The 16,573-nt window shown below is 39.4% G+C and overlaps 1 protein-coding gene across 1 annotated transcript in view; it reads right to left on the bottom strand.

Annotated features, from left to right (window-relative positions):
• The window catches only part of LOC148346639 (steroid hormone receptor ERR2-like), a 64,266-nt gene that overhangs the window by 40,349 nt on the left and 7,344 nt on the right, over positions 1–16,573 (bottom strand). Inside the window, exon 2 of the mRNA XM_088325573.1 lies at positions 12,538–12,968. Coding sequence (XP_088181699.1) covers positions 12,538–12,968 — 431 coding nt within the window. The remainder of the gene's footprint in view (positions 1–12,537; positions 12,969–16,573) is intronic.

Genomic DNA, 16,573 nt, shown 5'->3' with positions numbered 1-16,573 from the left:
ATGCAGCATGTGCCAGCAGTGGTCCATGCTGCTACATACACAGGCACACAACAACAACAACAACACACACACAAACACGCACAAAAACACACACGTACACAATAAACCCCCCATTGCTGGTGAAGAAGCAGGTGCCAACATTTGTCAGGATCGCTCTTCATGCAGCCATTGAGGTCGCCAGCTCGGAGCGCGTGACAGGACGCCGGCACAAAACTGGCCGGCAGCTTGCTGGCTGACAAATTACAATCGAGCCAAAATACTTTTTCTACTCACAGCAACATCCCAATTGATTAAATCAACCGGTTACAAAGGGTCTTGCAAACTTTACCAAAACACAAAAGGAGCATTGTGTATTATTTGACCGCTAGACGTTGCTGTACTGCAAAGGTGTCAAACTCATTTTAGCTGGGAGCCACATGCTATTAAAAAAAAAAATCAAGGGGACCATACTAATAGATTTAAGAGAATGATAGAATGAAAGAAATAAAGAGAGCAAAAGGGTAAGAGAAAGAGAAAAGGGAGGAACAAAGCGATCGGAAAGAGAGTAAGAAAGAGAGAGACAAAAAAAGAGGGTCAAAAAGAGACAGATAGATAAAAAGAGGGAAAGGGAAAACAAATGATTGTGAAAAAGAGAGTAAGAAAGAGAGAAAGTGAGAAAAAAATTAAAGAGCAAAAGAGAGAGAAATAGAAAAAAAAGAAAAGAAAGACACCGAGTGTGAAAAATAAAGATATATAAATAGTTAGAGAAAGAGAGAGACAGTAAGAACAAAAAAAAGAGAGAGCGAAAAAGGGAATAAAAGAACAGAGAGAGAAATACAAATCTTGTTGCTTTGCAAGTGTCACTTTGCTTTGGTGACATCAAGTGGACATATTTCAAACTCCAGCTCATTTTAATCCCTTGGATTAAAACCCTTGTCAGGCCTGATCATTAACAGTCTCTCGATTTCATACCTGTCAACCTCAGCCACTTTCTACCCTTATTAATGATTGCAAATATTATTATGCAAAACTAAACATTGCAAACACATCGCTGGACCTATTTACTCACAGGAGCACAAACTATCTAGAATACTGCGACAAATATTAGCAATCTATAATGACCTTGTCGTCTCCTACCAGTGACAGAGATAATAGGGATTCGGGTTGAATGGGGCAAGACAAGATCGGTCTTTTTTCATATTTTTATTTTTTCCGTTTTCATTTTTTTATACGAAGTACACAATGTCTAACTACCAAAAAACGTATAAATTACGGGGAAAACGTTGACAGGTATGCGATCTCCATAACTCCTCCTTGTACCCCTGCCCCCTTCTTTGCACGCGCACACATTATAGTGCACATAATAAATTCACATTTTATTTCATTAATATCATCGTTTTTATCTTATACAGTTTTTTTATGTTTAATTACTATTTGAATGTGTTTTAGATGTATTTTATAGCTATTTAAGGTCCACTTGTATGCATTTGGGAGGATGGGAGCACACCAATGAGTTTTTAACTATTTTGTATCGTGAAAATTCAGCTACTGTTTATTTAAGTCAGTACTTAAAAAAACTAAGCTCCTAAAATGAAGTACCACTGTACATTGGAATTAATTGAGGTATTTAAAATATTCAAATGTTGCCCTTTTGGGATTTTCTTCTCTTTAAGTATTAATTATAATATTGAACTATATTGTAACTATATTAAGAACACTTATATTCCAAATGAGGAAAATTATCTGGAAAAAGGTCAGGATTTTTGATAGTCAGATCATTTTGGGCATTTATTTCTAAATAAATACTTTTTGTAGAGATTTATTGAGAGACATACAATAAAAAAATGACAAAACATCAGCTACATTTTTAAAATCATTTTTTTTCTCCCGCTGATTTAATACAAGTCAAATCACTTCTAAAATAATAATAATAATTTCCCCAGCAAACCCATAGTGAAGACATTCGGCTGGAAAATGTATTAACGAATGAATAATAATTTCTGTTAAAAACTCATCAGTGTAAACTAAACTCCCATTGCTGAGGCCCTGGTTTTTAAAACATGCTATTTTTACTTTCTCTTAGTTACTTCATTGCTATTCATTTATTTATGTTGCCCTGCTGAATTTAATTTGCTCTTTTCAGTGCAGCAAATCCTCAAAACCATTTGCATTGAAGAAAAAAATAATACGGTAAAATGTAAAACCGAATTAGGTTAGAAATCAAAATATTATTTTACAAACGGCAAAAAAACTTGGCTCATTTTAGTTGTTTTGTTTTTTAAGATCCATTTGGCATAGCTTTCTTACCTTAATACAGTAGGTCACAAAAGTGAGTACACCCTCACATTTCTGCAGAGATTTTATCATACAGAGGCTCGCCTACTTACGACCATTCGACTTGACATAAAACGGTAGATACGAACATTTTTGGGGGATGTCGACAAATATCCGGACATTGCTCTAAGTTAGATTGTGCATTGTGTGCACCGTTTTCCGAGTAGAGGACAGTACTGTAGTGCTTCTTTCCGCCACGTGGTGGCGCTGTAGGAGCTCACCCAGCATCCACCCCGAAGAAGAAAACCAGCTTATGCATCCGGGTTCGTGTGTAAACAAACTGCACTTTATCTCTAGCGTGGTAAGAACTTTGATATTTTTATTATTTGATATCTTGTACGTCCATTCAATATGGTTGGTGTAAAGTGTATAGAAGAGGTCTGCCATTACTTTTGAAATGAAAGTGGAATAAGAAAACTTGATACGGTTGAGAAGATGGTCGGAACGCTTTTTTTTGGCCACTTTTTACCACGGAGGAGGACCTCTTGAAGTGCATTTTACAAAAGTAAGCTAAACTTCTCTTTATTTATCTTTATAAATGTTTATTTTATTAGTACAAAACCATACAGGTTACTTATACAAGCCTTAAACATATTTACAGTGCATCCGGAAAGTATTCACAGCGCTTTACTTTTTCCACATTTTGTTATGTTACAGCCTCATTCTAAAATGTATTAATTTAATCTCTCTCTTACTATGTCCCGGTCCGAAGCCTACGATCTGAGAGTGCTGGTCTTCTGATGATCCCGAGAGCAAAGAAGTCTTCTGCTGGTTCGAGAGCGTTCTCCATCCGGGCACCGGTGCTGTGGAATGCTCTTCCCCCTGAGATTCGATCTGCAACCTCAGTGGAAATGTTTAAATCTAAACTTAAAACTCACTTCTACTCCATTGCATACGAATAACCTACTCCTCTTGTCGGTTGAAAATAGTTTGTGTAATATAGTGTAACAATCTGTGAAGCCCTTTGAGACTCTTCGTGATTTAGGGCTATACAAATAAAAATGACTTGACTTGACTTGACTAATCTCTTATCTCAAAATTCTACACAAAATACTCCATTATGACAATGTGAAAGAGTTTTATTTTTACTTTTTTTGAATTTATTAAAATTAGAAAACTAAGAAATTACATTTACATAAGTATTCACAGCCTTTGCTTAATACTTTGTTGATCCACCTTTGGCAGCGAATACAGCCTCAAGTCTTTTTGTATATGATCCCACAAGTTTAGCACACCTATCTTTAGGCAGTTTTGCCCATTCTTCTTTGCAATAAGTCTCAAGCTCAGGTTGGATGGGAGACGTTTGTGCACAGCCATTTTCAGATCTCTCCAGAGATGTTCGATCGGATTCAAGTCTGGACTCTGACTGTGCCGCTCCAGGACATTCACGGAGTGGTTCTGAAGCCAATCTTTTGAGATCTTGGCTGTGTGCTTTGGGTCGTTGTCCTGCTGAAAAATGAACCTTCGCCCCAGCCTGAGGTCAAGAGCGCTCTGGAGCAGGTTTTCATCCAGGATATCTCTATATATTGCTGCATTCATTTTTCCTTCTATCCTGACTAGTCTGCCAGTTCCTGCTGCTGAAAAACATCCCCACAGCATGATGCTGCCACCACCATGCTTCACTGTATGGATAGTATTGGCCTGGTGATGAGCAGTGCCTGGTTTCCTCCAAACATGGCGCCTGGCATTCACACCAAAGAGTTCAATCTTTGTCTCATCAGACCAGATAATTTTGTTTCTCATGGTCAGAGAGTCATTCAGGTGCTTTTTGGCAAATTTCAGACGGGCTTCCATGTTCCTTTAACTAAGGAGTGGCTTACGTCTGGCCACTCTACCATACAGGCCTGATTGGTGGATTGCTGCAGAGATGGTTGTCCTTCTGGAAGGCTTTCCTCTCTCCACAGAGAAACACTGTAGCTCTGACAGAGTGATCATCGGGTTCTTGGTCACCTCCCTGACTAAGGCCCTTCTTCCCCGATCGCTCAGTTTAGAAGGCCGGCCAGCTCTAGGAAGAGTCCTGGTGGTTCCAAATGTCTTCCATTTACGAATAATGGAGGCCAGTGTGCTCATTGGGACCTTCAAAGCACCAGAATTTTTTCTGTATCCTTCCCCAGATTTTTGCCTCAAGACAATCCTGTCTCGCAGGTCTACAGACAGTTCTTTTGACTTCATGCTTGGTGTTTGTGCTCTGACATGCACACTCAACTGTGGGAACTTATATAGACAGGTGTGTGCCTTTCCAAATCATGTCCAATCAACTGAATCTACTGGAGGTGGACTCCAATTAAGCTGTAGAAAGATCTCAAGGATGATCAGTGGAAAAAAGATGCACCTGAGCTCAATTTTGAGCTTCATGGCAAAGGCTGTGAATACTTATGTAAATGTGATTTCTTAGTTTTCTATTTTTAATAAATTCAAAAAAAGTAAAAAAAAAAAAACGTCTTCACATTGTCATAATGGAGTATTTTGTGTAGAATTTTGAGATAAGAGATTAAATTAATACAATTTGGAATGAGGCTGTAACATAACAAAATGTGGAAAAAGTGAAGCGCTGTGAATACTTTCTGGATGCACTGTATACAAACCTTAAACATACAAAATATAGCACTGAAATAACTTACGAGCAAATTCAACTTACGAACGATCGTTCGGAACCTATTTCATTCGTAAGTAGGGCAGCGTCTGTAATGTTTAACTGTACAACACTAAAGAAACATCGCTTTGACAAAATGAAATGGAGTCTGTGCAAAGCTTATATAGCAGTTTAAATTTATTTTTCCCCTAATAAAATTTAAAATATAGCCATTAGTAGCCTAATCCCTGGTAACAAAAGTGAGTGCACCCTTAAAGTTCCTGATGTTCAATATTTAGTGTGGCCACCATGATTTTGCAAAAGCACTTTAATCCTCCTGGCAATTTATTTCACCAGAGCCTCACAAATTGCCACTGGAATGCTCTTCCACTCCTTCATGACAACATGACAGAGCTGTAGGATATTTGAGACCTTGTGTTTTCCACCTTCCGCTTGAGGATGCCCCAAGATGTTCTATTGGGATTAGATTTGGAGAAATACTGTCCCAGCCAACCCCCTTTAGCCTTAGCCCCTTTAGAAAAGCTTTAGTCATCATAGAAGTCTGTTTGGGGTCATTGACAGGCTGGAACATTCCCCTGCGACCCAGTTTCTGGTGGGATGGGATAACTCCTTTCTCCAGTATTTTACAGTACATGCTTGAGTTCATGTTTTCCTTAATGAAATATAATTCCCCAACTCCATTTGCACTTATACAGCCCCAAACCATGACATTCCTAACACCCTGCTTGACTTTAGGCACAACACAAACATGTCTGTACTCATCAACTAGTTGCCGCCACACATGTTTCACATCAAATCTGAGCCAAGTAAATTTATGTTTGTCTCATAAGACCAGAGAATATCTTTCTAGTAAACCATGGCCTTTGTTTAACTTTTTTTCATTGCGGCAAAGTGATGTCTCCTCAGTATTTTTCTCTTAAACATTATATTGAAATATCTGCAGAAATTAGAGGGGTGTACTCACTTTTGTGACATAATGAACATTCTTATATTAAGGTATTTTGTTCCTCTATTCTTACAGTTCCACAGAAAGGATCGTGATAAGAATTGAGAAAAAAATTAAGATTATTTCCAAGTCAAGGTTCATTGTTGTGGTGCCAGTTCAATTTTTACATACTTTAAAATATTATTTTTGTGCATTTGTTTCTGAATCATTATTTGTACCTCTCTGCCCCTTTGTAGATTACTTTATAAAGGGTTTTTTTCAGTTATTTAAGCCTAAGATATAGCTGTTATACAAGATATATGCAGTATAACCCCAAACACAGGCTCGGGGGTTACTTTAAAAATGAATTCCAATACAGTTACCAGTTACCCGTTGAAAAATGGAATCAGTTATGTAATCTAATTACCATAACATTGCAGTTATGTAACTTAAGTACTTTCAATTAATTTGGATTACTCTAAAACCAAATATTCCAACAAATAACAAAATAAACATAATATACATACAATTACTAAATTTTGTCTATAATAGTTGAACAATGTATCCTTGAAAAACAACCAAGGTCAGGTAGTCGCTTGTAGTAAGAGGTAAGATCTTTGGCTCGAGCCTGAGCCACAAATCGTTTTGAGTAGGGCCTAAAATGTCAATCATTACATTCAGGTTTGGGGCCCTTTTTAAAGAAAAATATCTCCTCGTCATTATTCTTTGTTCCTTTTTCGCGCGATGGATTTTGCGCAAAAAAGGAATTATTCTGGTCAAGATCATGTACTGTACCTGATTTTGCAGGGTTATGATGACTCAGTCTTGTTTATGGGATATCTTACATAGTTGGGGAACTTCTTTTTATATATTTTCAAAGGTGTCCAGGTTTTTTCAAGTTTGTCTTTTATTTTTTACAATCCTGTTTTTCAGCTCATTAAACTTGTCATTTATATCCTTGAATTTCTCTTTCACATCCTTGAACTCATCTTGGATAAAAAGTTGTAGCTCTTTTATCTCATTAGATCTATCCAATTTTTTTTTTTTAATTAGATCCTCTTTTTTTTAGGTTTTGACCGTTCAAGTCTTCAAAATGAATTTGCCAATTGCCCTCACCTGCGCTCACTCGTTCAGCCCTAGATGCCACTCGTTCCCTAAATTAGTCCTCCTATTTAAGCACGTCATTCTTGTTCACTCCTTGTCAGTCCGTCTGCGAACCTCAGCGCATGCAAAGCAAGCTCTTTTGACTCCGGCTCCCGTTTTGATCCCGACCTTTTTCCTGTATCAATCCCCGATCCAAGCTACATTCTCCTGTCCCGGCTACCTGTATCCTGATTCTGTTTCCTGTATCAATCCCCGATCCAAGCTCCGTTCTCCTGTCCCGGCTACCCGTATCCTGATTCTGTTTCCTGTATCATTCCCTGGCTTCCCGCTTGTCCCGGCTAACCGACTTGTTCCGATCTCTGACCATGCTCCGTCTCCCATCCCGGCTGGACGACTTGTTCCGATGTCAGACCACACTTTGTTTACAAGGGCTTCCCGCTCTTCCTGCCCAGCGAGCACCAGATTGCTATCTTTTTCCTCTCGCCCTGACTTCCCGATCCCTTAATAAAGCATTGTGTGAAACGTTACCCATTTGGGTCCCCTGCTTGTACCGGCCCGGACACATTCTAAAATTGAATCAAATTAAGCACTTTCAAGGCCAAGTTTGCAATTTTTCCAGTAACTTCAAAGAAATCCAGCGCTGTTCAATATAATGTTTTTTTCTTGTTAAATCTGATGACTAAAACAGAGTCGCTACTTGCTGCTAGCACGTACTTTGTGTTATTTCTAGCTGTTCCTACGTATGATCTACTACCTTTTTCTGTCAATGGGCTTCTATAAACTGACATAAGTTCTGCCATTCTGCTTCAACAATGCACAAGCAGTATCAATGCGTCACACTTGTTTACAAACACGGAAAGAGCTCTATAGGTGTTGTGTTATAATTTAGTTCAATACGGAAAACCAAAAAAGGAAAGTACTGTATGTATAAAAAGCTGAAAAAATGAGTCGAATTTGGACTCATTTTAATTGTATCGATTACTCCGAAGCGGAATGATTCAATCTTTCATTCTTAGACAGTAGAGACTTTTTGCTTTTTGTTTTACTTATTTTACTTTATATTTTGTTAATATATGTCTTTAGAGGATTTATATCTAAATTGGTTAAAATAGAATTGTAGATAGTTAGTTTTTGCATGTTATCATTTATTTATAACACTGAGAGTTAATATATTGTTTTTTTACTTTATTGTTTTGCAGTTCCAGGGATTTTGTGTTTTTGTTCAAATTTAAATCAGTTCAAGTTTGTAAAAAGTTCAAATTGCTTTGTGTCTCACATTTTATTTTGTAGATCTGTGAATTGTTTTATTTATATTTTAGGGATTGTGTTTTTCAGAAATACCCTTCAAAACATATGAAATGATTAATTACTACACAATTTGGTACAACATGTATTATTATTATTGTTATTATTATTATTATTATTAATATGCAATTTAAAAAAACAAAAAATCGGAGGAGCCGTTTGGGAGATAAAAGAACCGACTCTTCTCAGTCCCCCGAGGCCAAAAGAGCCTGTTTTCCAAATAGAGCTGTGCTCACATGAACACACCAGAACGACAAGCCACCAGAGCAGGCGTGTTGGCATCATTTTCATGCACTTTTAAAAAGATTTTCTTCATTTATTGCGTGGTCTATAAAGTCAGAATGCCAAGAAACAGGGCAATGGCAACAATTTCAAGCATCTTCACGCACGTCACCCAAAAATCAAGCATTTTCATGACCTTGAAAGCAAAACTTTAATATCCAAGCATTTTCAAGGATTTCAAGCACCGGTACAAACCCTGTAAGAACGATAAAGTCGTTCACTAACTCAGGTCGGACAAATGACACCGGAGAAGTTGATGGGTTTGGAAAAGGAAGGTCACATTGTCTCAATCATTTTATGCTTATGGAGGAAAACATTTCTGACTTTGTGCTTTTAAAAGCAGCGGCTTGCGGTCGCAGCCTCTTAGTTAATCATCTCTTGCGTCCACTTTTCTTCCCTCAGAGGACGTTCCGAGCACTCCCACTTCCCTCCCTTCACCTCGCTTATTTTTCCCTCTAAATGTTGATATATTATTATGCCGCGCTATTATCCGGCACGCTCGTCTCCACTCAGGCCGGACCTCTCCTTGTCCCCCTCCTTTAGTGAGGCCGGGACCACCGAGTCCCTGATTACCATTCCATTAAAGGACTGTCTCCTTTCAGCCTTCAGTGAGTGACCAGAGTCTCCTTTCTTTATTTAGAGGACACCCCCTCAGTAACACACAGTGGTCCTAATCGGACCCTTTCCAAAAGAGACCGTCCCCGATTCCCCCCGCCCCCCTACTGAAACGCCGGCTTTTTAATTACAGTCACCCAACACTGAGATTGTTATTGACTGAGCGTCCGGCAGCTGGGGACGATTGACGGACGCGTAGGGTCCATTTCAGAGGGGGGACGTCCTTCTGCGAGGAGGGACTCAAAGTCAAATAACACTCTTTTCTCTTTCTTAAAGGGGCAGTGTGTAGTATTCAGCGCCTATTGGGAAAAAAAATTCTTGATGATTGAACTATTGAATTAAATGACCTGTGCCGGGTCAGGCCCGCGAGACAACACTGAGAGAAGTGTTGGAATTCGCCAAAGACAGGTGCCATTCACAGATACACTGTAGATGTTTTGCTTCATCTGTCTTCCTCTTTTTTAATATCTCCCTTTCTCTCTTTTTTGTTTCTATCTCTTTGACTCTCTCTCCCTCTCTTGGTCTCTCTCATTTTCCTCCTTGTCTCTCCTCTCTTCGTCACGCTTATTTGTTTCTCTTAATTCTCTTTGTGTCTCTTTTTTTCTTTGTCACTCTCTTTTTCTCTCTTTGTCCCTCCTCTCTTTCTTTCTCTTCATAAATGTTTATTTGTTTAGTACAAAACCATACAGGTTACTTTTACAAGCCTTAAACATACTTATGTAAACCTTAAACGTACAAAATATAGCACTGAAGCAACTTACGAACAAATTCAACTGAACAATTCGTAAGTAGGGCAGCGTCTGTAACGTTTAATTGAACAACACTGAAGAAACATCATCAAATGAGAGGTAGTCTGTGTAAATCTTTTTATAGCAGTTTAAATTTATTTTTCCGCTGAAAAGACTCAAAATATAGCTATTAGTAGCCTAATCCCTGGTAACACCCTTAAGTGAAAGTTCCTGAGTTTCTTGTTCTTTCTTTGTCACTCTCTGTCTTTTCTTTCTCTCTCTTTGTAGCTCTCTCTCTGTATTTATTCTATTTGTCTCTCTTTTTCTTTCTTTCTCTCTCTGTCTTTGCCTTTGTCTCTCTCTCTCTCTCTCTCTCTCTCTCTCTCTCTCTCTCTCTCTCTCTCTCTCTCTCTCTCTCTCTGTCTGTCTGTCTGTCTGTCTGTCTGTCTGTCTGTCTGTCTGTCTGTCTGTCTTTCTGTCTTTCGTTATTTCTTTCTCTTTAATCTACTGGTCCCGCTCTCGTTAGATTTTTCTCCCAACATATGGCCCCCAGCTGAAATGAGTTTGACACCCCTGAATTAAATAATGACCTAAAATTCATAAATGCATTTATTCATGTATAAAAAATTTTAACCTAAAAACTTAAAGTTTCAATGTGCGTTATACACAAGGTTTTATGGGAGTATCGTACCATATTTTGCAATGATTGATCAGTTGTAAGTATCGTTGATAGCATTAGCAAAACAATGGATGCAACGGAAATCGAACCTAGGTCATGGCAGTGAAAGCGCTGAATTCTGACCTCAAGACCAAAGTTTCGTGGGTCAGGAACTCGTGGGTTAGGACCCAAAAGTGGGTCAAGACCTCTTTTCAGTGGTTTGCGGGCATTTGCCCTGTCAAATCAATGCTAAGATGAAGAAAAAAACAGGGTGAATTACACAGTAGATGGCGATAAAGCGCTGCTCAATCTTCTTCCTGTTCAGTCGATGGAATCATCCCAATTGTGTTTGAGAGGGATCACATTTCATTTTATTGTGATTTTGCTTGTTTTAGTTCCTTTTTCAGCCCATAATAACGCAAGTAAGTAAGTGATGAGGGGAAGTTAAAATAGAAAACAGTGACAACAACGATCGATTTGAAAAAAGAAACTGCAGTGGGACCTCGGTTATCGCGGTTAATGGGGACCAAAACCACCCGTGATAAGTGAAAATCCACGAAGTAGCACCTTAAAAAAAATAATAATAATGCAAAAAATATATATGTATATAATAATATATATATTTTTTTTTAAATTTTTTTTTTTTTTTTTTTTTAGACCTGCGAAGCTCTGAACCCGCGAACGTGGAACCACGAAGTAGCGACGCTCCTTCAAAAATGCTTTTAAAAAAAAAATATATATATATATATCTCATCTCATCTCATTAGCCGTACCGCTTATCCTCATTAGGGTCGCGGGGGGGCTGGAGCCCATCCCAGCCATCTCCGGGCAGTGGGCAGGGGACATCCTGAACTGGTTGCCAGCCAATTGCAGGGCACACAGGGACAGACAACTCATGCGCTCATTCACACCTAGGGACAATTTGGACCAGCCAATTCACCTGAAATGCATGTTTTTGGAACGTGGGAGGAAACCGGAGTGCCCGGAGGAAACCCACGCAAGCACGGGGAGAACATACAAACTCCGCACAGGAAGTCTGGAGCTGGATTTGAACCCACGACAGGTTCCCATGACATGAACTGTGCCGCACAAGCGCTAACCACTGCGCCGCCGTGCTGCCCATATATATATATATATATAATATATATATATATATATATATATATATTTTTTTTTTTTATTTTATTTTATTTTATTTTATTTTATTTTATTTTATTTTATTTTATTTTATTTTATTTTATTTTATTTTATTTTATTATTATTTTTTAGGCCCGCGAAGCTCTGAATCCGCGAACGTCGAAGCGCGAAGTAGCGAGGTCCCACTGTATTTCAAAATACAAAGATATTGCACGAGTGCCAGCCATTGAAACACTTCTTGAAAGTACAGCATATGGTTTAAACATGTTGTGTTTCTAGTTTTTTTCCTAGTATATTGATTTTTATATCTACACAAAAAGGTTGTAATTATTTTTGGTTGATTGGTTGGTTGCTCGGTTGAATCTCTTAACAACTAGGGTAGTAGGGGCACCATTTCCTGCGGTGTGTCTTGAGCAGGCACAGCCTTGTGGCGCCCATGGTAAATGTTTTTTTTAATATTTTGGGTACAAATTTCTTTTAGTATGTGGCTATTTTTAAGCAGTTTAGGAGGTATCTTATATACGATATATTTGGGTATAGAGTCAGGTGGGCATCGTTAACGGATATTAAGTAGTGAAAGGACTAATTTCAATTTTTTAAGGTCACCTCAATCGACCCTACCTTTAACAACTATTTATCTCATTTTGAATTGTTTCTTAAATAGACTGTGCATTATTTAGTGGTTAAAAAAGGGCATTAAAAATGTAATTCAATGAAAAGCAAAAATACAATGCTAGCGTCTGAATATTCTCGTAACTTGGATTTCTGCTCTAATGACATTGTATGTACAGTAGAGGGGGGCATTGTATTTAGTAATAAAAATACAATTTTTTTTTAGACTAAAAGTTAAGAGAATGTGGGAAGAGTCACGTCATACCTTGTATGGTCCTTTTAAAAAAGGCCTTGCAGGCCTCACAGGAGGCGACTCCATAGTGGTACCCTGAGGCCACGTCCCCGCAGACAAGGCACAGCCTCTTGGGAATGGCGTTGAGCATGTACTCGCATTTGATGGCAGAATCGTCCGCCAGGCCCCCGGAGCATTCGTCGTAACGCCGCAGGCAGGCCCCACTCACGGCCCCGCCCACGCCGTGCATCCCGGGGCCAAAAATTGGCGGCGAGTCCATTGTGTGGGGCCGCACTTGGGGCCCTGCGTTAACGTAGCCGCCGCTGGCGTCCGAGTTGCCGCTAGGGCTGTGGCGGCTGCCCGTGTCCACCAAAGACGAAGACGGGCTGGAGGGCTCAGTCTTCACGTAGGAACCGCAGTTGGACGACAGGTGCCGATCTTCCAAGGGCATTCTACCTAGCAGCCTACGAGCAAAAAGAAAAGAAAAAAATTGAAGGACAAGGCAAGGCACGGATAAACAATGTAAGACAAATTATTAGTTCGGTAACTGTGTAAAGCAGGGGTCTCAAACGCAATTTACCTGGGGGTCGTATGTCAGTTATGGTAGGGAGAATATCTAAATGAAGAGAAATTAAGCGTTCTCTTACTGAGTGCTTGAGGCGGCACAACCAAACTTTATTTTATTGTATTTTGTAAGTAAATACAAACACCCTTCAGCAGTTACCGTACTCCAGGGTTCTCAAACTTGATTTAGTTCGGGGTTACAGGAAACAGAGTCTGGGTGAGGCTGGGCCACATCAGGTTTTTCACAAGCTCTGATGAAAACATTTCAATGTTCTCAAATATCTTTATTTCTTAACCGAAAAAAGACGAAAAAATAAAAATACATAAGGAATCCAATCAATAACAAATAATAATAATCATACAGGATATTCAAACAACTGAAGAAACCACATATAGTGGCTGACTAGAAAAAAATAGTTTTATTCTGTTCAATTGCCTGTATTAACAGTTCTTTAACATAACTTTCTAAACATGAATGGAAGAATGAACATGAACTGTTCTGAACATGGCTTCTGTTGCCTACTCCATGCTGCTCGGACAACAACCAAAACCGAGCACAAAACCATCAGAAAACGAACCTTGGGTGGGGTGCGTCGTTTGAAGACTCCTTAAAAGGTAAAGAAGTAGAATATTTTCTCTATTAAGTATGTGTTAACAATACCCAACTGAGAGCAAAAAGTCCGTACAGGTACTTTTCACCATGCCCATCTGCTTCCATCATACTTTTAGCAACACCGTTCAGAGAAGTGCAAACAGGAAAGGGGGAAGGGGATTTGAGAGCGATTTTAGGCTCGTCCCCCTTTTTTTTGTTAGTGTAGCATTACAGTAAGAAAAGGCCTGTTTCAAACAAAGGCCCAATGCCAAATAAGATAGTTTATTCAAGCATGTCTAAGAAATGCATGTAGTTGAGGAATGTACTGACTGAGGTCGCAATCATGACTTTAAGTCAGGATATGGCAGTATATACAGTAGCAATACAGCTACCAATTCAGAACAGCATTTTTAAAATGAAAAACATAAAACAACCCCCAAAAACGACAAAAAACAACAGAAATGACACGAATACGCCAGGGAAAAGCACAAACAAGACTGCAAACCACGGGAACCTAAAGTGACCAAAACACATTATTTCCATTTTTTGCCCAGCTGTTTGTGGTATTTGGATATAGGAGACAATTACCTTTAAGTGAGGTTCATTAAAAAAATAATGATAATTAAAAAAAAGCTTATTTCTTGACCGGCGAGTCAATGCATGCAATGGATGTATGATACTTCATGTATATTTGCTTATTTAGAATGACTTACTACTTACTTATATATACATGTATATTTCATGAATAAAATGTGTTTTTGACGCCTAGGATCGGCTAAACTGTCCTTTTAAGAATATTTGTTTTGGATTTTTCCTCCTACAGAACCAGATTTAAATTTGTATGATTTTAAAATATAGAATGTGTCCCTTCCATGCATATGTGGAAAAGCTCAAGGGAAACTCTAGGGCGGCGCTAAAGAGTCTTAAGTGGCTAGAGCTGCAGGTTGTGGACCCTAACACAATATCGACATGTAGCGGTCAAATAATACACAATGTCCTGTTTTTTTTTTTTTTTTAAGCTGTAAATATTTTCTGCCTTGACGCACCCTGGTGCCCGACGCTGCCTGGCCACGATAGCAGGGACTTTAAAGCCCCACCTCGCGCAAAAGGAGCATTGAAGGGTGACTGGCCCCTGACCCAGCCGCGGCCTGCCTATGACTAAGGGGGGGCTGAGGCTGCCATGAGTAAGACCACAAGGCGTTCGTTCAGGGTTGGGGATGGACCAACCCTGGCGCTCAGGCAACTCGCGAGCTGTTGCCGTCAAAAAGACGGGACACCAGCCGGCTCCTTCTCAGGGAACGCAGCAAAACGTACCCTGGGGTAGGGACGCAGGTGACCATGTGGTGAAATAGAAACCCCACAGCGATGACCCGGCCGCACGGTGCGCCCTCCCTGTACTCTTAGACTATGGGTGATGGACGTGGAGGCGGCTAACTCTGGGCGCACGAAACAGATCAGTCCAGGGTGGCGGAGCGGCACGCCGCCGCCACGGGTTCAGGATGTCAGCCAGTGAACCCCGTGACGGAGGTCTGCACCCGACTCCCACCATCACCCCGCTGCGCCGGGTGAGGGCGGCACCGCCGGTGCAAAGAGTTTGGGTGTCAGCTGGGCGATCCCTCCCACACTGGTACAGAACCCAGTTTTACTTAAAATCATTTAACCACAATGGCTGAAACCTAGTTTCCCATCCCAAAGTTACTCCGAGGACAACAGCGGGTTAGAAACTGTACGTGAAGCTCAGACGTAATGCTGCATTTTCGAAAACGGGGAAATCTAGATTTTCCGACCGACACATTGCAATTATCCGCCAGAGATCAATAAAGTAATTGAAAATGAAAAATAATTTTACGATGTGATGTTCCATACTTTTGTTAATTTACTTATTATCCAGTTCTTTCAACACATATAAGACATTTGAGAGGTAAATTTGAGACTTGCTGACAAAATTTAAGACCTTTTCAATGCCTTATTTTCCGTTATCAAATATAAGACTTTTTCAAGTCTTTAAGACCTTGGGAGGAACATTGTTCTCGCTATATGGGGAGCTTGAAACAGGCACAAAGACTGTTTATATTCCCACCACATTTGCGACGGCCTCTCAAGGATCATATGGTAATCTCCAAAATAAGAGACAAAGAACATCAAGCAAGCTGTTTACTTTTATGGCACGGTGGGGAAGCTTTTTTCAGGGGTAGAGTGCGAAAAAGTCGAGATATTGAAACATCGGAATGGAACACAACATTTCCCGTAAACAAAACTATTTGTAAATTACATTAAAATGCGCTTTCGGCACTGAGTGATTTAAAAAATGTGTAGAGGTCTGTGTAGGAGTTTTTGGGGGGTTTGTTTTAGCTCTAAATTATGCATCAAGGACTTATGGCTCTCCTTTCCCTCGAGTTTAGCTAATACACTCCAAAAGCATTTACTTCAAGCCAGCGTGTGTAATATTTGACCACTAAATGCCGCTGTATAGTACGGTTCAGCCAAAAACGTATGCTAAAAAGCACAAGGGTGAATACAAATTATGGAGACCCAAAGTGACCGACCACATCATTTTCTTTTTTTCTTTTTCTTTTTTTTCGCAACGTTTTGTGTACGCTTAGCAGCAAAATGGCAAACAATCATGTCAACTCATTTTAGGTGAGCCTCATATTATGTTAAATTAATATATATTTCTAGAACTACAAAGTCTAAAAGAAAACTGCACTTTTATACCATAGTATGTATTTTTGCTTTAGATTGATTTCTTTTAAAATTCTGTTGTTTTCACGACTGCGGCCCTAAATAGTAATTGACCATTTAGGCATGGAGTAGAGTCTTGAAGTTTGCATTTAAATTTCCTGAAAGAGCAAAGGAAAGTAAACATTTGAAAATATTGGACCACAATCATGTTGCAAAAAATAACATTTTTAC

This window comes from Urocampus carinirostris, chromosome 20 (assembly GCF_059441175.1).
Source record: "Urocampus carinirostris isolate Australia breed hairy pipefish chromosome 20, RoL_Ucar_1.0, whole genome shotgun sequence".
NCBI classification, from domain to species: Eukaryota; Metazoa; Chordata; class Actinopteri; order Syngnathiformes; family Syngnathidae; genus Urocampus; species Urocampus carinirostris.
Note: the sequence above shows the minus strand (reverse complement) of the source record. Positions and strands in the feature narration are given on the sequence as shown.